Source organism: Manacus candei, unplaced genomic scaffold (genome assembly GCF_025592945.1).
Source record: "Manacus candei isolate 608988 ecotype Guabito, Panama unplaced genomic scaffold, ASM2559294v1 h1tg000048l, whole genome shotgun sequence".
Classification (NCBI taxonomy): domain Eukaryota; kingdom Metazoa; phylum Chordata; class Aves; order Passeriformes; family Pipridae; genus Manacus; species Manacus candei.
In genome coordinates, this window is record NW_026138096.1 from 6,524,349 (window position 1) to 6,551,573 (window position 27,225).

General features: G+C 37.0%; 1 protein-coding gene across 5 annotated transcripts in view; it reads right to left on the reverse strand.

Moving 5' to 3' along the window:
* Positions 1–27,225, reverse strand: part of HTT (huntingtin) — an 80,411-nt gene that overhangs the window by 5,826 nt on the left and 47,360 nt on the right. For all 5 annotated transcript variants that reach the window (XM_051798295.1, XM_051798297.1, XM_051798299.1 and 2 more), the window contains 27 exons: positions 26,069–26,211; positions 22,689–22,896; positions 21,950–22,091; positions 20,517–20,696; positions 18,882–19,058; positions 18,559–18,635; positions 17,195–17,333; positions 15,551–15,673; positions 14,537–14,750; positions 14,194–14,339; positions 13,582–13,759; positions 13,196–13,291; positions 12,147–12,334; positions 10,861–10,987; positions 9,382–9,482; positions 8,011–8,165; positions 7,496–7,635; positions 7,240–7,322; positions 6,831–6,961; positions 6,517–6,646; positions 5,589–5,744; positions 3,742–3,932; positions 3,079–3,193; positions 2,643–2,856; positions 2,401–2,506; positions 879–1,041; positions 97–257 (listed from right to left, as the gene is read on the reverse strand). In XM_051798295.1, coding sequence (XP_051654255.1) covers positions 97–257; positions 879–1,041; positions 2,401–2,506; positions 2,643–2,856; positions 3,079–3,193; positions 3,742–3,932; positions 5,589–5,744; positions 6,517–6,646; positions 6,831–6,961; positions 7,240–7,322; positions 7,496–7,635; positions 8,011–8,165; positions 9,382–9,482; positions 10,861–10,987; positions 12,147–12,334; positions 13,196–13,291; positions 13,582–13,759; positions 14,194–14,339; positions 14,537–14,750; positions 15,551–15,673; positions 17,195–17,333; positions 18,559–18,635; positions 18,882–19,058; positions 20,517–20,696; positions 21,950–22,091; positions 22,689–22,896; positions 26,069–26,211 — 3,984 coding nt within the window. The remainder of the gene's footprint in view (positions 1–96; positions 258–878; positions 1,042–2,400; positions 2,507–2,642; positions 2,857–3,078; positions 3,194–3,741; positions 3,933–5,588; positions 5,745–6,516; positions 6,647–6,830; positions 6,962–7,239; positions 7,323–7,495; positions 7,636–8,010; positions 8,166–9,381; positions 9,483–10,860; positions 10,988–12,146; positions 12,335–13,195; positions 13,292–13,581; positions 13,760–14,193; positions 14,340–14,536; positions 14,751–15,550; positions 15,674–17,194; positions 17,334–18,558; positions 18,636–18,881; positions 19,059–20,516; positions 20,697–21,949; positions 22,092–22,688; positions 22,897–26,068; positions 26,212–27,225) is intronic.

The following is a 27,225-nucleotide window of genomic DNA, read 5'->3' on the forward strand; positions in this document are numbered from 1 at the left end:
CCTTTTTTGTGTACTCATCTTTCAAGGCTATCAATGTGCTTTACAGAATCACTGTAATTACCTAGAAATGGCACACTTTCAGTCTTTTTAGGATACATTGCTGAAATCCATTGACTGGTGGAAGCACTGACAAAAAAACAGGAAAGACTCCACATTGCCATTGCCACGGGTGTTCTTTGCGTGAAGTTAGAGAGAGAGAGCATCACCCAGTCACGGACCATTGAGGACTGTCCAGTGCTATGTAGTGTCTGGAATACCTGCAAAATATTGTGTACAAGAATAAAGTCATGGGAAAAAGTTTAGTTTCTCTTTTAAAGGTTCTCTCCAGCTATAAAGCTCTGAGGTTCACAAACCAGATTCTTGGAGACAACTCTGAGTCCGAAGAATTTGTGAACTCATGACACATGTGCCAAACTGAAGTAATCACAGAGAAGTGCAAGACTTGTTTGGTGCCTGTTTTTACAGATCAAATGTGGTGAACACATGCACTCTCCAGTGATGCATGAGTCCAGTAAGTGCTGAAGAGCAAAACACACAGAAGCCCAACTGAGCCCACAGGGGTTTCGCTGTTGGGTTCACAAGGTCAGATGACCTGGGATGGCTCCCTGAGATTGACAGTCTGATCAGAAATACTAATTTTCTCTTTATTTTCTCATTATCACTAATTGAACTGTATTGCTATGGGCTTTGGCTTCCAGGTGACATGGGGATTCTAGCCCTCTGTGCTGTCTGGAAGACAAACCTCACAGACATACAGCTCAGTCACTGCAACTGGTTTGTTAGATTTAATTAACAAAATTGGTATTTGCCCCTTAGACTGAACTGTTATTTGAAATTTCTGAGACATTTAAGAAGAAAAATATATATATCAATACTACCTTATAAACTACTGTTGCCATGAATTGTGGATATGGCTGTTGATTGGACAGAAATTCTCCAATAACTTTATTCATTACATCTTGTGGGGGAAAAAAATCATCAAGGAACTGTGGAAGGATCCGAGCCACTACTCTAGCTTCAAAAGGAAATCCCTTCCTGATCCTGAAAAATAATAAAAAAGAAAATATTTTATGATTGAATTCCAGTACGTATCTTGTTCCATTCCAGTTTAATTTGCAATAGAAAGAACATTTTACTTTCATCTGTACATAGGCAAGTTCTCAACACTGATGGATCCAAATCTTCATGTAATCTTAGTAACAGACTACTCAAAGAGGTCTATCAAAGCTATCAGAAGTTGTTACAGGTATGTCCTTCCCCCTACACTCCCCACTTTTTTTTTTAAATAGTCACATTTTTTGAAGGTCTGGAATTGCATGAGAGATGAGACTTAGCAATAGGAATGCTGAATAATCCAAACAAGAACAAGAAAGGACAGGGAGATCACTACTCCTAGGTATCAGAGAAAAGACCATTTATAAGGAGAATACTAATTTCCACTCATAACATTTTTGCATTTTTTATTCAAGTTCAGAATGACCAATACACCAAACAAGAAAAACAAGTTGTGCTGCTCTGTAAAGAGGGGAAAAGATATTCCAACTTACAGCCAATTTTGCTTAAATAACACTGATTGGAAAGTCTTTCTAATAAAGGCTGCATCTGTTGATATGTCAAGATTAAGTTACCATCATGTGATTCTTCCCTGCCAAAGTTAGTTTCTGCTTGTAGTATTCACATTTGTTTTGCTGCCTCTTCAGAGTAATATTTTCAAAGGCACTCAAGCACTGCTCTAGTTCTGTTCTCACAGAGTGCAGAAGTGAAACCCTCATCCAGCTTTTATGGAAAAACCACTGAACACTTGAAAAAATGTAAACCATTACCCACAAACTACTACACAAAATCTAACATGCTATACTCACTTAAGACAGCTTGAGATTGTCAGATCAAAACAGGGGTTTTGAAATGTTTCCTTTAATGAGTTCCATGTGAATACAGAAGTTTTACTGTACCCTTCCACTGCAATTACTTAACAGCCTTGGAAAGAGCAACCTCTGGGTGGGGGAAGGGGAAAAAAGTTTTAAACTCTTAGGGTGGTTTGAAAGATTATTTCCTGTAAACTGGATTTATATCCTTGATTATGTAGAAGACATCCTGAAAAGCTCTTAAGAGTTTGACCTGAAGGGAGCTGAAAATACATTTATGAAGTATTATGGTTTGTTCAACACACAGTATCAGTTAGGACATGTCTGTTTTTCATTTACATTCTTGTACATTTGTGCTGCCTTCAGCAATTCCATCAGTGTTATTGTGTATACTAGGAGGGTAACTGTTAAGCAATAGTAAGTAGAGAAACATCATTAATTAAATATGAGAACTGTCAAATAGAGAAGTGACCACACAGTGATGAACACAGTCATTTCCCTCCCAGTGCCCCACTTACATGTTTTATCCTCTTACCTATCAAAAAGGACAGACACTCGTTCCATAGCTACGATCACAGATTCACTGTCAGGAGCACCAGGATTTGCATCTGTGATACGACTGGGGCTGATTTTTTCCTTTCCTAAACCAAAACAATTTGTTACAAGTTCACCGTGAATGTTAAAATAAGACCCTTTTTACCCCTGGTAACAACCATAAACTAAAAAAAAATAACACTGTTAGTAAGGCAGTCTCTCAGCACATGAAAAAGTGAATACCTGTGTACATGCAAGTCAGCATTAATCCAAGGGCTGCCATTGCTCTGTGGGGGCTCTGCACATTCACCCTGTCAACGCTCAGTTTAACCAGTGATTCACTATCCAGCCTAGAAAGTTGCTCTGAAAGGAGGAGTCGTTCTAATCCTCTCAGGACACAATGATAAATAATGGATGGTGTTGATTCATCACTTCCAGACACCATGACTCCACACATCTGAAATAAAGCAAAAAGACAACTGCCTGGTTTTGAGGTGTATTTAGGTCATCTTCTAGCACCATACCACTGGAACTAGTGTGGCTGGCATCAGGTATTAAGAAGAACTGATGAAGGTAAGCCCAAAAGCATACCTACACCACAGTAATCAAGTGTTAAAAGACTGCTAATTGGTGATCCCAGGTTACATGAACACCTGTGATTGGATGCATCACAACATACCTGGATAATTCCTGCAGAGAATTCAGGCCCTACATCAAGTGGGTAATTCTCAATCAAATAGAAAGCAGCTGCACACATTACCAAGATGTGCTGTTGGTTATGGATATTCACACAACTGTAAATAAGCAAAAACACCAGTGGTCACATCAAAGTCGCCTAGGTCACAAACAGAGACACTATAAACAATTCCTAGAAACACAGTATTTTTGCACATTAAATTGATGCCATTTTTAAAATCCCAAAAAGTATCACCAAGATGCCATAAGAGAACACAGCTTATCATGAAAATCCAGGGCAATGCAAGAAATTGTCAGGCCACATAATCAGAAGTTATCATTGCCTGACCTGTTTAGGAGAAATAAACTTCATTACTGATCCTGCAAGTCTTACTCCATGAGTGTGCCTTTTGACAGAAAAATGAGGTTTAAGGAACACAATTTACCAAAGAGACAAAAGCCTGAACTATGTTTTCTCACCCTCAAGTATCATTTTGCTCTGTAAATTAAATGCAAAATTGAATGATATTTTCAAAGAAAATACCAAAACCTGCTTGATACAACGGCCTGCTCTAAAATGTACTGACAACTGCAAACAGAGAGCCCCTTTCTTCACACAAACATGCAACAGTTTGGAGCCAGGGGGGAAAGGGGGAAAGAGTCTTACTGTGCTACTCCTCTCAAATTGGAGAGCAGATACTCGCTGATAATTGGAATGAGTTGCTTTGCTGTCTCATCAAGCAAGTCACACTCAAGGATATAAAGAATTCCATGCAGAGCTCCAATCCGACTTGGCATATGGGTGCTTCTTAGGGTTGATTCCAGCAGTCGACTTACTGGTTCAGCCACAGCTTTATCCTAATACATCCAACAAGAGTATTCATTAGAAGTCAACAATGGTTCAAAATACTGGCAAGTCCTGTCATTTGGCAATACTTGGAACAAATTAAAGAGTAAAAAATAGGGCATGAACCAGAGCCTGGCTTAAAACTACTTTGAATCAAATGTCACAAGACTAATGCAATCAGATAAGAGATGATTTGCAGATTAGCTAGTAAATTGATGTTACTTTGTGAGTTGTTTCTTGAACACTTCCAGGGATGGTGACTCCACCGCTTGCATTCCAATGCTTGACAACCCTTTCAGTGAAGAAATTCTTCCTAACAGCCAAAGCCCAGTCTAAACCTCTCCTAGCACAACTTGAGGCCAATTCCTCTTGGAATTAGCAGTCTGGGCAAAGAGGCCGACCCTCAACCTTGCTATAACCTTTCGGGAAGTTGTAGAGAGCAGTAAGGTCTCCCCTGAGCCTCCTTAGGCTCCATCTTTAGGGACATTGTTTAGTGATGGACTTGGCAGTCTTAGCAGTTAGACTCGATGATCTTAAGTGTCTTTTCCAACCTAAATGATTTTACAATTCTATGTTTAGTATTCAAACACCAAGCTGGTATCAGATACTTCGCTCCCCATTATTAAATTACAACAACTTACTGGCATATGCAAAATCTATTCTAAACTGTTAGTTTTGAAAAGTCTTTTTCTTACAATCTAAGTATTTAGTAGAAATTCTTTGCTTCACCTTGTCCTAAGATACAGGACACTTTTACAGTGTGTGCTCTCTTGTTGTTCTTTTTAAGTGGATTTTCTACATAACTGAGCACAGGACAAGTAACTCCTGATGGAATTAACTGGGTTTTTTTTACTCCTACTAAGCTGTTGTATTCAGCTGTTTGCTTGTAAGAAGGTGCTATTAGTTCACTGAGTGGGAAATTACAGCCTAGTCAGAATAAGTTGAACTGTAAAACTTTCTGTATGTTTGCAATCACTTTCACAGCCTTCCCTTGAGCAGTCACTGCTACAATAGCTACTGGAAGTCCTATTCCAAAAGTCTTTCAAAACTTCTCTTATCACTATTACCCAGATAGCTTTGTATTAGTCTCAGAGTTTCTAGAAATGCTAACTTCTTCCAAAAGCATTTGTAATTATTTTTCCTAAATAATTCCACTCTGAAATGTCCATTGGAAAATACCTCTGGTCTACACATTAAAAAACAGAATGATGCAATGTAGGGAAGAGTGAGGGAAAGAAAAGGGATATCTGACTACCTGGCTACATATTCACTAAATGCAGTGTCCCAGCCTCCCATGAGATTACAGCCATTCATCTACGATACAAATCTAGCAAAAGCTGTTCCACAAGTCCTCAATTCTGGCCTGAAATGTGACAAATGAGGAGTCCAGGGCAAAGGCAACACTAAACTAAGTGAGACAAACCAAAAAGCACATTAAATTATGCTCAAACCTCAAAAAAATCTCAAGCCAAACCCCCTTTCTGTTTGCAATCTCTGAAAGCCCAGAATAATTATCCTATTACCTCTTACAGCCATGCAGATCAGCTAAGGGGTATTCTTACAGACAAACCACTCTTACCAAGTACACCAGACTTTGCAGCAGAAGCTAAGGATGAATTACTCAGACACTCAGGAATTTGCAATAAACTTTCATGAGAATTTCTTACCATTCCCAGAACAGCAGCAGCTTTACAGGTAGCTGGTATCAAATACTGTACAAGAATCTCATCTTCTGATGGATGCACCTTTCTCAACTCTGTCAATGTTGTATACATCATCTCAAACTGATTCCTTTCTGTAAACAAGTCTGATACTGCCAGAAGCTGTACAGAAATTAAAACAGAATATAAAAAAGCTCATTAGCAGACAGCCAAAAATTGACTCTCCCTTCTGTTATAATTGCAAGCAAAAGATTCCTCCATTTATCTATTAAATGTGTAAATATTTATCTAAGTGTCTGAAATAACTATCAACTGTTGTTGTCCAGAATTAATTCCACCATTCATTTTGGACAACAATTACCTCCAAATTGTCCCTTTTTTCCAAAAGGTTTACAAAATCAAATCCACTAAGTAATTCTGACAAATAAACAAACATTGCCATTTACAGTGTACTAAACCACTCCAAAACACTCAATGCATACTTTTTTTGCAAGGATAGTTTCATTTTAAGTCTTTTATGATAGTGAATAATGGCTATTGACACATTACACACCTGTGTTCTTTAGTTTTGCTTCTACACTTCAACAGTCAATTTAATTCTCTAATACCCTATTGTTTCACCTTCATTTTCTTACAAAGGATTAGGATAACAAAATATTGTTTTAGCAAGCAGTCAAGTAAAATACTGATTATCATAAGTAATGATAAAGTATTTGTAATGTAGCAGCAGAACATGAAATCCAGGTGCTTACAGAGCTTAAATCAGCATAATGTTGTAGTTGCTCAAATTATATTTCTGTACAGCCCATACAATAGCACTGCAGGAAAATTCAGTGTGTTCCATATATTAAAAGATGCTGTATAAAAGCTGCTTAGCTCCAAATACTTGGTAACATATACTCAATTATGACTGTGAATAATAATTTGGACTTACTGATCGAACCACTTCACTGATCAAAATAACTGGTGTTCTCTTGCTAGGGTTTGATGGCAATATCCACTGACTGTACAGTTCAAGCAAGAACTGAGAGCAAGAATGTATATCTACACCAGCCCTGTGTTTCCTGCAAGGCACAATAAACAAGTGTTAAAATGGCTATTCTTAGGTCCTGCTAAAATACTTGATTTGAAATAATACAGTTATTTACCAGCACCCAATTTATAAAGCCAGCTTATTGAACTCAACATGAAGAGATAAAAGATTATTAATAAAGTCAAAGGAAAGAAAAGACACGAAAAAAAAGACACCTGGTGTTTATAGGAGAGGTTGGTGGAGAGGAAGGAGCAGGAACGTCATTCTCATCTTCTTCATCCTCACCCCACTCTTCTTCTCTCAGTGGAGTGATATTATTTCCCAACCATATGGAGTGTATAGAGACCTTGCAACATAAACAAGAGAAAAACAAATAACAAAGAAGCACATTTAACACCCCCACAGTCAGAGCAGAAAAATCTTAAAGCCTGATACATATTTCCTTTAAATGACAGGCAACACACAGTATTCTGGCTGAGAAGAGACACCCAGTTATCATCTACCTACCCTGCATCACTCAGAGTTCTTAGTTTCTATTTGACATTAAATAATCCCTCAACTAATTTTTCACAAACTGGCAGAAATATAATAAAAGTCAAGTTCAAAGCTGAGCTTTTAACAAACCTGTCCCAGTTTATAATCCATATCTCCTATTTCTCGTTCAGTATTGATCTGCAGTAAGAGTTTTTCATGGCTGATAAGAGCACCTACAACAAAACACAAGATGAATTCTTTTAGAAGTGCATAACAAAGTAGATGTGAAAATGGCTTCATTTTCTACAAACTGGATTTCAAATAAATTTTCCTAAGAGTATCTTTTCCACTTCTTATATGTAAAAGAAATTCACTCATCCCTTCCCCTCCCCACACAAGAACTTACCTGTAGTAGCAGGAGAAAGTGATGGAACAGGGTCCCAAGCTTGGTATAAGTGATGAGTAGCAATATTATCTCTCTTGGATACCATTGCTTGGATTTCCTGTTCGACAATTCCCCTGATAACACTTAGTTTCCTCCCAAACCTGAAAGGCCAATAGAAATCAATTTAATCAGATTTTTACTTTAACATTTTTGTGCAAGTCTGACTGGCTTACTCTGCAATGTTATGTGCCTGTGCTTTTTTCCATTATCAGGGATGCTAAAACTGAAAAGTGTTAGGAAATACATTCTGCACACTGTTTGCTAGATTTTAATAAGAAATTATCTTTTTCAGATGGTCTTTTAACTCAGCAGGTTCATGATGCTCAGTCCATGTAACTTCTTTGTAAACAGATCCATCTATATATACTCTTGCTTAGAAAACAGACTATACATATTTTTGCTGCAGCTTGACTAAGCAATTGTAATTATGTGTTAATCACAAATTGTATGCATTTGAAAACAAGTAAAAAACATACCTTGTGTCCAGAGCTTTTAAAGCTTTGTTGCGGGGCTGCTGTTCCAAACAACTGACTGCTGGATTGCCTGCAACAGGTATTGTCATTGCACTCAGCACCAGGGAGGTTATGGCTTGTACTGCAAGAACATTAATTTGGGTCCTCTCTGTATCTTCCTGTAAAATGAACTCACTGTGATTTGAATTGTACAAAAAAACCCAAAACAACCAGCCAAACAAAAAACCCAAAAGCCCTGAATATCAGTTTGTCACCTTTCACTAAATTACCATTAATCAGCCTGACATCTAGTCTTCTTCCCGTCCAGAAATCTATCTGACAGAAACAGTGCACACAAAGCACTGACTGCAGCAGTAACACATCCTTCCATCTCATCAGCCACTCTGCATGCATTCTGTCTTATCCCAACAGCATTGAAACCTCAAGATGTCCATTTTGGAACTTTTCAAGTGTTTAGCTTCTTTCTTTGCAGCTACCCATTAGTTACTTGGTGAAACAAAGCATCAGACCACAAAAGAGACTGTAAAATGGTAACAAATGTTCAACTTAAAAAAACCCTGCAACAACCTCCTTTCAGGTAGTTGTGGAGAGCATTAAGGTTCCCCTTCAGCCTCCTCCCAACTAAACACTCCCAGCTCCCTCAGCTGCTCTTCATAAGACATGTGCTCTAGACCTTTCACCAGCTTTGTTGCCCTTCTTTGGACATGAATATTTTGGTATAGAAATTGGTATATAAATACATAAATACATATATTTTGGTACATAAATTGGACATGAATTTTGCTATAAATTCCTTCAGCTCTGATCCCTAAATGCCCTCCACTGAATTTTGAACGCTTTCCTGAGTTAGAAGCCCAAATATCTAATATACAGTCTACAACTGGGAGCGAGACACATCTCCAGGTCAGTTAAATTCTAGTCAAGAATCTTAGAAAAAAAATCTTACCAAAGAAACTCCCCTTGAAGTTTGATTATTAGATAGCACAGGTAATTGCAGTAATACATATTAGTTACAGTCAACTAGTATATTTCCTAAAGGCACAGTTCTCTCACACATTGTCTCTCTCAAAGTTTTTAGAGATCCTTTTGTGCCTAAAGCCAAACATCTAATCAAGCAAACTTTGAACTGTGTTGAATGATGTACTAATATAGAGTTGAAACAGCTTTTTTTCCAAACTCTTTACATGCTTGCAGAAGCTTTAAGCCATAAGATGGATGTGTCTGAACTCACAGGGAAATGAAGAGAAGGAAATACAAAACAGAAAAAATGTCTTAGTTTCAGTCGCTTCTTTTCTGCTCTACAGTTTTATTAGTAGAAACATTGTTCTTAGTTTAAGTAAAATTTAAGTTAAAAAACTCAGTGAATGACATTACCTCTTGCTGGTTCTCCTCTTGATCCATTACAATAGGCTGAGTTACAAGCACACCAAGCAAAGTAGCCCAAGTCTCTTCAAACTGAGTACGGCTGATCCATCCTATGGAAACACCCAGAGACAGCCATTTATGTCAGTACAAATGTAAGCATGAAACAGCATTAAAAAAATGGGACATCATTTCCATAGATTTAGTTTCATACTATTTCCTACTGGATTTGGCATTTTTGTAATGGGACAGGCTCCCCAGGGAAGTGGTCAAAGCACCAAGCCTGACAGAGTTCAAGAAGCTTTTGGACAATGCTCTCAGGCACATGGTGGGATTCCTGGGGATGGTCCTGTGCAGGGATAACAGTTGGACTCGATGATCCTTGTGGGTCTCTTCCAACTCAGCATATTCTGTGATTCTGTGTAATCACTAGAGCTGAGATTTAAACTGTTCTACTTTTGAAAGCGATGAAGTCCTTAGAAGGGAGTTCTGCACGTTACGATTACTATTTAAAAGGTCCTGTTCAGTAAGTGCTTATAGGCATTTAAATATTACTTTATTGTCCAATTGTCAAAGCAGTGAGATCTATCAGGTTTTCACAACACAAAAAATAATCCAGAAACTCGGCCAATTCTCACAGAAAATAAAGTCATGGAGAAACCCATAACAATCCAAGGAATCTTCATGCCCCAAAAGCAAAATGACCAAGTTGCCTAGAAATAGTCCATTAAAATTAAAGCACTTTTTAAAGTTTTCCCAACCAGATTTTTACCTATAAAAGACTGCAGAGGGTTCCTGAATAATACTTTGCAGTTTATAGCAATGATATCTATACACAATCAAAAATGAGAATGGTATCTTAGACATTACAGTGATCAAAGTGCTACACCACAAATCAGTAAAATATTAACCCATAAACTGGGGGGAGGGATGAATAGATGGACCTAAAAACCACAAAGACTTTCTGCAAGCATATGGAAAATTTGATGCATAATCCTTGACAGTCCCATCTGTCGACAAAGACATGAACTTTTAAGCCATACCGCTCTCGTTCAGCAAATCTTAACATATCCAGAAGCTTTAAAGTGACATCATCTCATTTTAAATGTTGAGAGTTTGGCACTAAATTCTATTTATATACTAAATTCTATTTATATTAATAGAAAAAAGTGGGGGGAAGCAAAATATTCTCGAACATATGGCCAAGTGTATGCTCCAGAAAACAAGTGGCCATTCTGCAAGAGCACCTTGAAATTATCTCCCAAAGTTGGACTCGTTTTTGGCTTTATTTCTATAATTTATTCTCTGCATTGAACAAAATATAAGAATTACTGCAGCACAATTACTAAATTGCTCTGAAATACAGTATCTGTCTCCCACATAAGCAACAAAAGTAAGCAAACAGTACTAGATACAGTTTTTCAGTAACTTCACAACACAGGTAAATGCCCAATAAGAACCAAGTGTATTAATTTTTAATTTTGTACATACCAAGTGTATTAATGCGATAGATGAACTCCTTAAAGATTTCTTTTTCTTGAAGAAATTCTACTGGGATTTCAGGAAAAACTGTGCCAAAGTCACCTGCAGGCTTTGGTGACCAGCCTAATTTCCACACCTAAAGAAATATAATAAAAGTTTAATTATACAAACCAGATATAGTATTTACATGACAGCTCTAAATATATAAGTACCATTCAAAAGCAACAAGATATCAGTAAATAAAGTAATTCTCCAAATACAAAAATACTTTGAGAAAGTTTGAACATCTAATACAGCTTTTATGTATTTTACACTGCATTTTTAATTTTAGGGGGTTTTTCAGCATATTTGTCACACTTAATTAACTACTCAGTCTTATCGTCTAAACTGGGACATAAAATTAATAAGTTCCTGTCACATATTTCAGTTTAGAATTTAGATGCCAGGTGACTCTTAGATTGTGCAGATATGCTGAAAGGGAATTCAGGGAAAATAGTTCACATACTACCGACACCTGAGAAAGCACAGAGTGCCCACGAGAGTGGGCAAAAAATTCTCAGTCAAGAAAAATATCTTTTGACATCTCTTCAAAAACAGAGAAAGGCCTGAGAAATGGCCTTGTACATATCAGGAAACTCCCTTTTGCTCTACCTAATAAGCATGTTTCCAGTAATGGTTTTGAAGATTACTAAAACAAAGTCATTTCACAGTAGTAACAATACATGGAGGTAATCACAAGATGTTCTCAAATCCACATTACGTAAGCCAAAAGACCCAAGATGACTTAGGAAAGAATGGTAAAACCAATCCAAAAGTATTTGCATGCAATACAGGGTATAGTACCACACACAAATACCTGAATCAGTTCAGACACCTCAGCACCATTGCATCATTGTGGTGCTTAGCAAGACAGAAAATGTTGTGTGTTAAAAAAGGTATTAGTGTAGATTTTGCACTTCTTCCAGGTTAAGCAATACCACCAAGCAGTATGAAATATAAGCCCTAACAAAGCATCCAATTCTTGCTCTTTCTTTCTTAAACTACCAGCTAGATAATTTTTCACCTAAGGAGCATCTACACTCCCTGCTAATCAAATCTGTGAATCTAACCTGAACTCTTATTTGATATCTTTACAACGTTGCAACTCAGTGTTCAAAAAGGCAAACTGGTTGATCAAACTAACTTAAGGTTGAAGTCCTACTGATGCAGAACTTGAGATGCAGCACCCATGTTTGGTTTTCAAAAAGTTTTTCAATAACTTTGAAAGTCCTGAAAACAAAGCATCATAAACATACCAAGGGAGGTACTCTTGTGTAACTGTTCACTAGAGGCAGCCTTGCTAAACTGATGATGATGTTCTTGAGGACAGGAGTAAGAAAGGCAGGGATACTGCTGTTTCTTTTGTGCCCCAGTGACAAGACAGTCTGCAAGCATTCCACCATCTCAGCTATCATTTCACACGCTGCAGTAATGTGCTTGGTTTCTTTGTAGGGAGAGAAAGAAATTCAGTTTTACGAATCTATTCAAAAGACATGATTTTTTTAAAAAGATAGAAAAACAAAAGAATTCTTAATAAAAGAGTATGCCAACTAAAAAGAACAAAACCACAACCATGACACATAAAAAGAAATATTCTAGGACATTTCAGCTAGTTGATGAGTAGTCCTATAACCCTCCCTGCAATGGCCTGCATTGTTTGCCAGTCTCAGAGCTGGAGATCACCAGTACCTGAGATCTGTCAGCAGAGCAGCTCCCTTGCCAACCCCAGCAAGAATAGGCCACACTGAATAGAGTATTGATGTGAATTTAAAGTGACCAAACGACTCTGTTTTATGAGAAAACAGTCTCATAGCTGGCTCTATGCTAAACCTGAACAGCAGATAATTTCTGTAGATGGAAGTGATATCTTACTATACCAGCACAGCTGGATATGGAGGACACTGCTGTCCACACACAGAGTAGACCCGACCTTCACCTCAACATAGTTGCTCCCATGCTGTACAAGGGCAGATAATTAATCTGCCATTCTTCAGAAGAAATATTAACAATTCTACCTCTCCCACACAAAATTTTAAAATCCCACAACACTTTGAAAACCTCAGTCTGTAGTATGCTGCACAGCTAACAATTCCCCAAAGGAAACAGCTGCATTAATGTTTACCTTCCAAGGAAAAGCAACTGTACCTGTCAAAAATACGTCAACCTATATTTAATAGGCATTTACCAAATACAAATAAAGTCTCAGATGAACTCACATTGTTAAAAATAATAGTAATGGAAAGGGTACCTTCAAATATTTCTTCAGTGAAAGTTTAAGGTAAAGCGGAATTCACCATTTACTTACTTGGTACATTGGAATCAACTTCACCATCACTTAAAGGTTTTGAAGTATTCTTCTTTCTTTCAGGACTAAGAAGTTGATTACCAGGTTCCACAGCAACTGAATTTGAGAAAAATATTTGAAAGATACAGCTATTGCATACTTCATATTTAATTTTTCTAATCAACACCACATAGTAATCAAATGTTTAACATATCCAAGGCATCTGCCATGTTCAAAAGTAAACACAAAACTTTAAATGAGAAATTAAAGTAGTAAAAAATAAATTTGTCAAACAAATAATTAATAAGGACTCAAAGGAAATATTCCAGATCCTCACCCAGCATTTGATAGCAATGACTGATAATTTATTAACAAAATTTTCTCCTAACTGTTCAAACTGCACTCACCTGCTTCTATGATAAATCTAATGCAATTAATTAAGGAACAAGCATATGTTGCATGAGCTGCAGAAGCCAGCAAATTCCAGAGACTAGGCTGCTGTAGTGTCAGACAGCAACAATCCAGACCAGCTTGAAGATCTACACTTAATGGAATCTGGTCATGCATTAAATGCCATGATAGTGCCTGTGTAAAAATAGAAGTTTCCCATTAATAGCAAATTCTCACAACAGAACAACTTCTAACTAAAGGTAATTTTTTGTTAACTCAGCAAAAGGTAAAGTTTTATTAGCAAATAGTACGGATTTTTTTCCTGAGAGAAGATTACAAGAAAATTATGACCATTATATACTGTTTATTCAGTGTCCCAAATATCAGTGCAGAGCCCATTCTCCCAAATGCCAGGGTCATTCCATCAACCTCTCCTTGTAAAAAGCTGCTCTTGTCCCATAAGCCAAATGTGATTTACTAGCACAGGTCAAAGACCAATGAAGAAATTTCTACAATTAAGACAAAAAAATCGCCCACATCAAAAGTTACTCAGTGGTTATCAGTTTAAGACAAAGTTATTCCCTCTCCCAACATTTCATCACATCTTCAGTTATGCTGTAGTTTCTTACCTCTATTGACATCACTACAAATTTCAGGATATCATCCTCTTTGTCAGGAGGAACACGGAGACCAACTGGTAGTTTTGAGAGTAACAACAAATACTGAGCCAGTGCACGACAAAGTGTCATCATAGACTGATACAGCACCTCATCTCCTATAAAATAAGACTGGATGAAATCTAGCAGTTTGAATTTTTTCCCTTCAATAAATGCTTTTCAGAATTATTTCATAAGCACTTTTATGCCAGATATCTTGGTATTTTTAAATAGCAAGTTCATGTATTGACAACACATCGGTAAAGTACCTTTGCTGTGGAGAGAATAAACTTTAAAACACCATTATTTCTATTACCAAAGATATCGCTTAGTTTTTTCCAGTAGGCTGATGGCTCAGGTGGCAATAGTGGTTGAAAAACCTGGTGGTTGGCAGGAAGGTTTTGTACAGCAGAAGACACATGATCCAGAGTTACCCTCCGAGCTGTTTCAAAGAGGCTACTCTTCTGGTCCCTTGAGATTTCATTCATGCCAAGGCTTAAACAAGGTGCTAACAAGCTTAGGTTGAATTCCTGAAATCAAAGAGTAAATAAAAAGAAATTGCTGGCATACTAATATGGTGGTAAATTGAGTTTAGCAATTAACTTACTATTATGACCTCTGCTCTATTGTGGTGTAACAACACCACAGTTAAGCCCACATGGGTTCCACATTTAAATTCCAACCAGAACCATACTGGAAAAGAAAATGCTTATTCCAGATTTTCAGGACACTGTGTGAAAAAAGCTTAAGGACAGCATATACACAAGGAATCTTCAAGTAATAAGCTTTCAAACCAACAAGTCAAACATCTTTTTAAGAACAGTTTCCCCACTATTATTTCTGCATACCAGCAGCAAATGTAACATAGAGAATTTGAAAAAAATATGTTCTTAGAAAAAAAAGCAACAGATACAAGCTGTCCTTTATGCCAGATTCAGTATCTGTGGCCTGTTACTGGCACACTGCAAGTCATCTAGCATAGATTTTGAAAAGGTTACAGAAAAACAGATGGACTGTATGGCAAAACAAGATTATGTAAAATGATAACACAGAATTATTGTGATTGCAATATGTAAGGGAACCTTTGCTTCCACTCTATACATCCAACCTGTACTACTAGAAAGATAACTATTAGCAATATTGCTAGACACAGATATCTACTGTGTTACACAAATGTCTACTATTTTAGCTTCCAAAATTAATTACAAGTATTATATAAATTTGAAGTATTTACATTTAAGAATGTAACCACTTAAGAATGTAATCTATTAATACTATCAATATGAACACTGGAACTAATTACAACCTCTTCATCTGACAAAGGAATTACCTTGTTGGTCATGAAGGAGTTCAGGTCAGGCTGAGGAATCCTATTTACCAGCTCTGCGCCTTCCAGCAGTGCTGAGTCAGATCTGATGCAACACTGTGACCTCACTAGTGACACATACCAGTCCTTTAATAATTAAAAAAGGAAATTTATTACATATTTGTTTTCAGAAAATAAGACAGTTCATGGAGGCAAGAGGAGAACTGCTCATTGGCACTGAATGTCTGTTTAGGCTACAGTAGGCTAAATTAATGTAAAAAAACCTCAATGAATAAAGCAAAGCAAAACAAACAACTGTTGAATGGAAATGGAACATCTCAAACTAGACCAACAGGTGTTCACTGATAAGTTGTCTATTTCCATAAAGTACGGAAAGGAAATGAGGAAAAATGAATCTTTATATACAGTGCAGGTGTATGTATTAAGATCCTAAAGCTGAGGAGACTATCTAGAAAGAAGCATGGAATACTCAGTAGTCACAAAACATAACAGTAATGGCAAAAACCCAATACTATAACCAAAGAAAAGTCTTCAGATTCAAATAAACCCACAGATGAAGATAACATCTATCTTTTAACAATCCCTGGAATAAATTAAGACCTTGCATGACTGCAAATTTACTCCATTACTAGTTTTCTTTATCATAACTGGACAACCTAAAATTGCTGATATTAATTAGGACACATCTAAGCCTGTCAGAGTTCAAGAAGCATCTGGACAATGCTCTTAGTCATATGATTTAGTTTTAGGTAGTCCTGGGAGAAGCAGGGAGTTGAACTCATTGATCTTCATGAGTCCCTTCCAACTTCAGATATTCTATGATTCTGTGAACTATGTAGAGGTTGTGGAGGAAGCACACAAAAACTACTTCCTTTGCGCAGATTTTCAGGGATGGTGGAATTAGATTTTTTGGTTAATATGAAGACAGAAGGCTACAGGACATTTTCTCCTGCTGTCCAAGTAGCTCTCAATCTCTCCCCTAAGCCAGTGGGTTCCTCGAGTGGTTATCAGAATTGTCCAAACTGTCAGCTAATCAAATAATTTTTTCCATCTCAGCTACATATGTTTCCTATCGCCATGTATCACTGTAGAACATGGAGGAATGAAAAGGAGAAATTATCTGTGCCATGGGACAAACTAGAAAAAAGGAAGGCACAGGCCCCAAAGATTTGCTCTTAGCCCCCCACCCCTCTTGGAAATACAGACAGAAATGAAAGACAGAAACAGCTAAATATTTGAGATGGTTCTCTGAAATTAATTTAAAGCTGAGAAGGGAAAAGTAATGGACAAGTAATGATTAATTTTCAAGAGCCAACCAACAACTTTCAGCAAATGAATAAAATTAATCACTGTAGTAAACACATAAAAACCCCCAGATTATTTATCTGTCTCTACTAAATCTTTCCGTTAAAGTCAGGCAAAGAAACCAAATTTGGTAAATTTTTCACAGCACTGTCAATATAACAAACATCTATGCAAGTGCTAATTATCCACCCTAAGTTCAACAGTCAGCCAACACATATGAAATTAATCACTGATCTATATTTGAGATACACTGACAATCCTGAGAGCATTAACTGCACAGTAAAAATAAGATGCATTTATATATTCTGCAATTTTAGTGACTCTTTCTAAACATAATCTTACTTTGTCTAGAATTACATTCTCTAAAGCTGGTTGGTCTTCTCCATCTAACGGGTGTGAGGTAACCAGAGGTGAAGGACTAGTTGTGTCTGGTGCTACCATAAGACGAAACCTATCCAAGAGCGAGTAAAGTCTTTGGTGTCTGAAAACAGAAGAACACATCAGCAGAGAACTAACTCAGTTTTGTAAATCATTTAAAAACACAAAGACATCCAGTGAGTCAACTCCAATCCCAGGAGAGAAAAGCAGTAGGGTCTTAAGTTTTTGATGGATAAATGCAGTCATAGGATGCAAAACTGCAAGTTTCTCCAGATATCAGTGGCCAAAACAAATTAACTCAGCACCACCAACAGTAAAGATTTAAATTTAATTTAGTTTTAGAATTCGTACAATACTTAAGTGTGAAATACAAGCTGTTCAGTTTCTTTATGTAGCAAATCTTTTTAATGAGTAAGAAGAATCAAAGTTAGTGTACAGATTATTTGTTTGCAGGCAAATACATTCTAAAAGATACTAATGAAGAATCCGCTAAAACCATACTTTTATTTTCAAATATATTAAGAATTCCAGTTTTTGGATTTATGTCAGTGTCAGGGATTTTTTTTTGGGGGGGTAAGGGTTCTTTCGTTTGGTTGTTTTGTTTTTTTTTTTTAATTCCACTACTGCTATCAAGAACTTGTACAAACTAATTTTTTTGGAGTTTTTTTTAAAAATTCAAATGTGATGTTACCTATGATGGCAAGTTACTATTGATCTACTGCAGTCTTGGGTTTTAGGTTCTTTCTCCCTACTTATTTCTCATTTCAGTCAACAGACATTAACTTCAAACATCAATGACAACAAAAGTAGTAAATTAAGATCTTTCCAACATCAAATAAAGTTTTTTCAAAAACTGAATAATTTGCTCCTTTTTCTAAAAGCAGTCTGGGGAAAAACAAAACCAAACCAAACCAACAAAAACCAATCCCACCTAGCCTGGACTCACAATATTCTACAAAAGTTTGAAAAAAATAAAGTTGGTTTTACTAATACAGATTTTTGTCAAGAAATTACTTTGAGATTGTTGCTTCTCAAAAGTTAAATACTGAGTGGGATGCAGGACAGAGAATTTGATAATATCACGCCTTTAGCTTGCTGCAATTCTTAAGTTTATTGCAAATTCAACACAGCAAACACAACTGCCCCTCTGCCAGAATATGCCAGCATCCTATGAGAGGCTTTACTCCTATTTTACCTCCAAAAAAGACCCACTATCTGATCTTTAAAAAAACTCCCAAATGTAGGAAAACAGGAGTTAACACAATTAGTACTAAAACATTATTTAGTTTGACACTGTAACACATACTGGTATTATTGGTATTATTTACCTTGTTGCTAATCCACTGTTTTGAAGGTACTCCTGAATTCTATCAAGTTCTTCAACTGGTAACTGAGCAATGCTGTTCTATAGGAAAGAGTCACAAGAATTTGACAGAAATATGTAAAATCCCCACAGATACTTTTAACAGATTAAGAAAGTTATAGGCAGATAAAGCGAAACGTAAACATTCATGTATCCACATATTAAATTTAAAAATTCCTTTCCAGTGAAATCACTTTGACATCATATTTTGATTTACTTTAAATCATCACATTTGATTATATTGCTGGCACTGCCCAATGTTGTTTAGAAGAATGGATTTCTCTTTACCTGCAAAGTTGCAGCCAGAAGCATTTCCACCCGCCGACAAGCCAGAGTGTCGACCATGCGGGCGAGCACCCGGAACGGGGTGCACAGGAGCTTATCCACATACAGGGTCAGGACAGCCCCAGACTGGCTGAGATGTATTCCCTCCAAGCACTGCAAAGTCTTCTTCAGAGTTGTGGGCTAGGTGTTGAAACAAAACAAAACACAAAACCAGAAAAAAAAAAAAAAGGCAATCAATCGGAACACAAAGATCTTAAAGTGAAAGGCATTTACAAAAAACTAGAGCAGACAACTAGCTGGTCATTATTATTATTATCTATATGTTAATAGGTTTGAGTTACTGCTTATTTAATTAATATGAACACTAAGTTGTTTGATGTGTAACTGTAAAAGTGCACTCTCACAAAGAAAAGTAGAGAGCAAAACTTTTAGGGAAAAAAGCTAGAGACTTCAGTGAAATTGCAAAAAGCTTTGAAAATGGTGAGAAGCTTCAACTCTTGCTGGAAGAAGGCAGGAACATGAGAATAGTCAAGACAAGAGATGCACAGGAATCCAGAGAAGCATTAGGGATTTCTTGAGCACATGTTCAGTCATAAAAACAGCGACAGCTACACAGCGGTTGCAAATAATTTTTAAAATTTCTTTTATTTTTTAAAATATGAGCACCAATTCAGGACTAATAATCTAAAGGAAAAAAACAGTCTGACTCACGAAGCCAGTCTTGTTTTAGAGCAGGTTGTAAATATCAGACATTTTTATTTTACTGTCTTTTCTGATATTCACAAAACATCTCACAGAATGACTACACCTTCCATTCAAACTTATTTATTTTAGTTAATTTGACTGATTCTCAGATACTGAAGTCCAGATTAATCCTATGTAACTTGAAAGTGTTTTACTCACATGCCTAAAGCACTAATACATTTGCACTAGATAGGCAGAGACAATGGGAAGATATAGGAAACATCACTGAGGCCACTCAGGCTGTAGGTGGCATCTTCCACAATTAACTCTAGAGAAAGTCCAGCGAATTACATTTCCCACCTAGTGAGCTCCCAAGATTAAGAGGGATGTATATAACCTTTTATATCCCTATAAAACATCATTCACTCCTTTTAATTTGAAACCAAAATAATCAAGAGAAATCATACCCTGAATTTCTTGGTGATTTTCCCTTACCGAGAGTCTACAATTTTTGGGACAGATCAATGGGCAAGGTAGGAGCTTGCAAATCATTTTCATATTCTCAGAGCCTATGAAGACAGACTGATTCATACTCCTGCCTCTATAGTTTGTTATTTATATTAGCAAGGTACTGAAATACTGAAATCAGAGGCGAAAGTTACAGTTTTCATTTACTCTTCAGGTATTGATTACGTGGGGTAATAGCCAGAAAGGAAGAAAAGTAACTTAACCATCTCCACTTGAATTCATAGATTGGATGGACTGGAACACACCTGACACTGATACTGCTAATATAAGGTTTGCTGTTTGCATTTTAAACAAGTGACTTTAAAAATAAAATTAGGAGTCAATAAGTGACCCAGAAATGTCAGACTTCGCGTACTTACCAGTTAAACTTATGCTGAAATGTAAGCAACTTTATTCTTTACAAAAAGTCTATCTAGATAAACTTACAGCTGCAAGATTCTCACACCGTGACTGAATGGCCTGGATGAAGAGACCACTGGCTGCTGAATTCCTGTGAACAGCACTAATAAAGTCTTGTACTGGAGGCTCATGGGACAGATTAATCAAGTCTTGAACATGATTCACAATAAGCCAGGTCAGATGTTCTGAATCATGTAGATTTTGACACTAAAGGGGAAAAATTAAAATTTGATTCCAGTAACACCAATGTTAAAACTTAATTACTAAATATGACACAACATGAAGTTTCTCATATATAATTCTGACAGCTACTTCGAAATAATGACATAAAGTGTCTATATTTTAATATCACCATCATTATTTTTACATGACAAATTTTCCAAATGCTTTTGATCTTGTTGCAAATTAAGATATTTATAATGAACGTGCAAATTATTTTTTTAAAAACACTAAAAATCCAGGTTAGAAACAAGTAAATTGAGAAGGTCAATTCAAAGATGTTGCTTTTAATGAAATGTTGTTTGAAATAAACATGCATGCACAGAGTTGTCTTGGAAAATGTAATTTTCACTTAGGCTTCTTCCTAAAGATTTTTTATTACTACTGGCCTTTAATACAAGATGAATAATTCCTGGAAAACAAATCCAATAAAATCTGTCAATAATTAATGTCAAACCTAAAGAGGCTGTATGTGTATTGACAAGCAGTGCAATGCAACATGAAAAGATCTGTAGAGTTAACCAGGCGATGCTGAGAGGCTGTCCCACCCCAGCAAAGAGGTCTGGGAGGATTTTACCTTGGACTACCTCTAATCTCACTCTGGTGACTGAATGTCCATTAATACTTGAAGTGCTTCTTACACACAGCTTTTGGTTAATTGAATCTGAAAGGAATGCAGTTTGCTTGCCTCAAAACCGCTCTGCAATGCAAACCAGAGTGCAATACTAGATATGACCAGAGGATTCACCTCAAAGGTTCCCAATGAAATAAAATGCTAATATTGAGGCAGTGAGAGGCCAAAGCCACAGAAACTGCTGTCATTAGAGAAACAAAATGGAAGTTAAATGTTAATGTAAAACCTCTCCTCTTAAGGTGTAGAGACAAAAATCCCTTGTCTCCTGGACATTATGCACTGCTACTGGTGTTGGGAAACCTAAAACTACTGAGTGTGCTCCAAGCACCTGACAAGTAAGGGATATGATACCCAGTAGATAATTCTATTACCCACCAGGTACCCATTACAAGCCAAGAGAATTCTCAGTTCAGAATAGCAAAAAAATGCCAAATGAAGTCATATCTAATCTTACAGAAGCACCATCCGAAAATAAAATTATTCATTTCACAAGTCTTCATTTTTCACTTGTGAGCCAGACAGGTTCAGTTAACACACACCAGTAATAAATGACTGCCAGCATCATAACCCAAAACTGTAGTTATAAAAGTCATAATTCAAAACTTACAACATAGTCACAAAAAAGAATGAGTGCTCCTCTTCTCACTATCTCCCGATTGCACATGCCCCGTTTAGATTCCAAATCTGTTTCATCACTGTCTCCAGATATATGAGGGCTAAGCAACTTAGTAGTAGAAAGACTGTGTCGCCTGCAGGAAGTACATTATATTTTGTTACTATTTTCTTGCTATATTTTCTTGGTACAGCTACTGAAACATTAACAACCAAATTGCTTGGAATGTCCTACCAATGCCCTTACATAACATATATTTCCCTATGAACTTCATTCAAACATTACTCTGCTTTGAAGTAGACACTTGGCTTCCCATCAGATCTTTATTTTTTAACAACTGCAGTATTGCTTATTACTTTTTCGGACAGTCTAAAGAATTAAATGGGTTATTTAAAAGAGAAACATGGGCTATTGCATCTCTGGGAGGATAACAGAACCTACTGTATTTTCTTCTCAAGCCAAACCAGTGCTCTTGAGCACTCAGTGCAGTGTCAGACTGGAATGATGCACAACCCAGAAAAATAGAGACAATAGCGGTAAATCAAACCCATGTCAGAACAGACAACGCAGTACATGTAAAGTAAATGCAGAACTACATTTCAGAATCCAAGCAGCACTATCCAATGGGCTGACAGGCTTAGCAGAAAGAAGCTAGATTGCTTTAATAAGATTTTAGCAAACATAATCATATGAAACACATGGTTACTACTAGGGAACAAAAACCAAATCTTACTTTGGGGTTTGATGCACTTCTGACCACCAGTTGTAGTTGGTATAATTGACAAGAAGCAGGATTTGACACCAGAGGAGAACTAAAGAAGGATGTGTGGGAATCATGGACTGAACAAGGTCACTCAAACTTTCAAGGGTGTAGAAACTACCATCAGATCCATCTCCTGTAAAAAGTCTGGTGGCTGCAGCTGTGATTCTTCTAAACATCCCTAAAAACAAAAACAAAAGCACGTTAAGAGTAACTATGCTTTAGTCTGAATTCTGAAGTCTCAAAATTATTCAGGGTAGAATTCCTGCAAGAAAGGTATATTCTAAGTGGTTTTATAAATTTAAGGCAAGTGATGGAGTTTGCCCAAGCGTAGTGTGTAAACCAGAAGTGATCAGCTCTCAGACTCAATAAATAATGTTTTAGATAGGTTTGATTATAATTCTAATTCATCTGATACATGAAAACTTTATTAAATTTAAAATTTTCAATGCGGGACCAGGACTTTCTTGTTTGTTTGTTTATAAATTAAAACACAGATGTTCTAATTAAGACCATGATGGAACTACTATTCTGCATGTTAAGGAAGAAGGCTTACAAGTATCTTAGTTCAGAGGATGGCTTTCCAAATACATTTAATTGAAACTAAACTTATACCCTTCCATCCAATTTCTAAAGGGCAAAAAGTGTTTCTGCCATTACCCTGCATACTGAACACTCAGCACAAAAGCAAAATTTTGCTTTCTGACTTGCTCATTCTGTGTTCATATGCCAAAACAAAGGGTGGGAAAACAAGAAATATGAAAAGGGGGGGAAAACAAGGAAAGCTGTCTAAAGGTATAGAACTTCTTGAGTTTCTATGAGAAGATAAGACCAGGGTAAAAAAAAAAGGGTTCCTTCAGAGTAAGTTAGAAACCAAGAGCTAATCAGAATAATGAAGGAAATCTGCAGAGTTACTTGCTTGCTTTGCCAGATATACAGAAGAATGAAGCTGTAAATTCCACATCCATGTGGACCAGTTTAAGCTGCCCCCAGGGTTGATAAATACACAATGTAAACAGCAAAGAATGGGAAAAGTAACTGAGTCTTAAAACTCTGGAATGCTAGCACCATTCCAGCTTCCTGCACTGGCAGGAACTGCACCATCTAGTGACTTCCCACAGTCATGAAAGCCACTGCATGCTCATCTTTTCACTTGGTCTATGCCTTTTATTTCTACTGAAAATGTTCACTTATAATCTAGCTCCTACATAGGAGTCAGCAACACTCATATTTTGAAAACACTGTAACAGGTGAGAAGACAGAACTTCTAAGTAGAACAGTGGTTAAAAACAACAGAATACAGTCTGTGTTTCCAGACACAAGTTGCTATAAGCTACACCTCTAGTTAGGAGCATATAACTTCAAGAGAAAATAGGTATGGAGGATTTAACTGAACAAAAGAAAAGTATTACAAAACCAGGCACTTAGTTAATCCTAAACCTAAACAAAAATGTTATGACATGAAAACACAGCCCAGGTGTCAGAACAATGTTTCTTCTACTCTGTTACGCCACATAAATACTAGCAGTAATATTAAACCCTAAGTTATTTGTAGTTTTACATTAAATTAATTTCTAGAGATCGTGCAATACACATATCCCAGTGTTCTGCATGAGTATTTTAATATTTAATTTTCCATGAAAATTTCTCCATAATTCCTGGAAAGACTCCCAGTGCTGCCTGGAAGCCTGTCACTGCAGCAGAACTAGGTGCTTTCCCTTTCCATTATCCCCAGCTGCCACTGGGGAAGAACCTACTTCCCCAGTTTCAATTGCCAGCTTGATTTTCTGATTTCATTGCTCCCGGCTTGACACCAATTAATCACTTACTCCAAAACGCTTTGGCATAAGTTATTTGTTATAATATGTTTTTCAGGTGTTTCTCCTAAACAGAAATAGTATAAACAATTATTACTCTAACAGACACACGGGAAGAGAGCTGTCAACTCACTATACCCCGGGTTCTGTGCCCCAAAGCACCCTTCAAAGATCAAGGAAGGCTCTGGTAACTGTCACCAAATTTTGTGCCCCTTCATGCACAGTCCTGGAGTCTTACACCAAGAACTTTGGTTTAGAGGACTCCATTTCTTAAGCCAAAGCTCTCTGCTGACAAGTCAAAACATCATCCACCATAGCTGAACAAACTCTCAAAATGTAATTCAAATGGTTTCCCTCTCACTTTTCTACCTGTTAGTGTCACTGAAGACTCAGAGGAGTGAAGCTACTGAAAGTTAAACCACAGCGATGCAGAAGCTTTGAGCTAAGATAGAGAACTAACTGAAGACCCAGAACAAATCCACCTGCACTTGATTTGTTTTAACTCTACACCTACAATGCTTATATTTGCAAGAGGCAGCTTGCAGGAATGATAGGAACAGAACTAAGATTTTTTTCTCAAAAAAGGACTTAAACTGAACTCTGCAGGAAGAGCTTGAAAAGAAAAAAAGATCTGAGATGGTTGAGATCCAATGGAGCACTGAATCGACTTAAATGTCTAACAACAGTATTCTGCATGCAGTTTTTTGTTATTCACTTCTGCTAAGTAGTAAAGTACTTTAACTCCCATTTTGTAGACCGAGGCAAAGGAATGCAGAGTTCCTTGTTCCATATCTGCAAGGAGGTCTATGAAGAACCAGGGATTTGTGCCAAGACCTTTTAAATTGGAGACAACTACAGTTAATCCAAGGTTGGATTTCAGCTGCAAGCTGAAAATCAGTACTCAAAAAGGGCAGTCATAATAAAGTAAGAATAAAAGAAGAAAGGGAAGACAGTGCCACTACTATGAAAATAAGACTAAGGAATCAATCTAAGGACTAAGGAATTACAAAGGGCCAGATTACTGGGTATCGAGCAGAAGATACCTAAAGCAGAATTTCCAAAACTGGAAATTTGACCAGTTAGCTGGAACAGTGCTACCTTTCCTATTTTTCTGGGGATTTGTTTGTTTTATATGTTTTTATTAATTATGACAAAAAAAAAAAGGGAAGCTACCTTGCCATGAGTCTGAACCAGTGGTCTGTAACTCAGTAAGTTTAAGCCTGGACCAGAAAAACCATGAGAAATATGGCCAGAAATTTGGAACGCTTTGCACTTCTTTGGATTGGAAGATTTTAGACCATGAAAAAGGAGAGATGATAAGTCACTATTTAGATTTTGTTCCACAAAGGAGAAATGTGAAAAATGTGCCCTGCATACACAAGCACTAAAGTTTGGGAAGTTCTTTATATGGAGTAAAATATAACATCTTCAGCACCTACATACTCCTTCTCAGTAGTTCAATGCATTCAATAGTTGTCTTAGACCTGAAAAACCACTCTGCCACTGCATGATACAACACAATGTTTCAAGTATTACCTGATTTGAAGATATGTATTAAGCACATAAGCAGTGTGCCCAGCTCCTGGCAGTAGAAAGTATGTTGCTGTTCATTCATGTCCACCTTTAATTGCTTGTTAACAATATCTTCCAGTAGAATGCCAACCAGTTGTAATAAGAATCTTGAAAAAAACCACATACACAATCAACAGGAAAACTATCAATGCAACATCTTTCAGAACAAGATGAGGTTTGCCTACGTAACTTAGTCAGCTTTAAAAAGTAAAATATGAAGCCCTTGACCATTCATCCTAAAGAGCATACTAAACAAAACACTACAGAACAGGTTGACCTAAAACAAATATGATGTTATATGATCATAAGCAGTTCAGTAATGACATACTGGATCTAGATTATCTACTCCATCAGCTGAAGTTATGATAGGATTCATACACCATCCCACCTCACTTGCCAAGCTTATATTCAGAATGTTATGGTGTCTTTATAGTGATTTGCCTTGAGCTAAAAACAAACTGTGACAGTTACCACAGCTCAGCTGAGCAGAGGCAATTCAGCAAGTCACAGTAATTCAGCTGTTTACAGCCTCATCTATCCACACTCTACTCCACAGGTTCTGTATCAAACCTCAAGATGGGGCAATGGGTGGTGTCAAAATAAGCAACGAAAAAGAGCACTTGAGGAAAGCCATCCTTGCTGTTGGCCATAACCATTACCCACATCACTGTTGTTGGGCATAAGGTCACAGTATGGGTGCCCAGAAGCCCCTTTTCCTTCCACTCATCACCCTCACAGTGAGCTCAATAACAAGAAACAGCATTTTATTCCTATCTGAAGTTCCATACTTGTGTAAAAAGTCCTTATTTTCTTAAACAAATATCTATTTCAATGTTTCCCACCACATTGAAATACAATGCCTTAATGACAAACATTCTGTAACGTAATACCACTGCCCTCTCTCCACGTTTCTTTTGCCTGAAGTTCATCACTCTCTGAGGACATCAACATGAGAAGCTAACTAGACAAAGCCAGCTCTTGAAAAATAGGAAATAAACAGCAGAACTAACTCAATAGATTTGAATCCCACGGCTGCCAAGATTCCAGTACAGTACCTGGGTTTCTGCTTAAGGAAATGATTTGTCTTTTAGTCACCACACAGAAAGGAAGGGAAAGGTTAA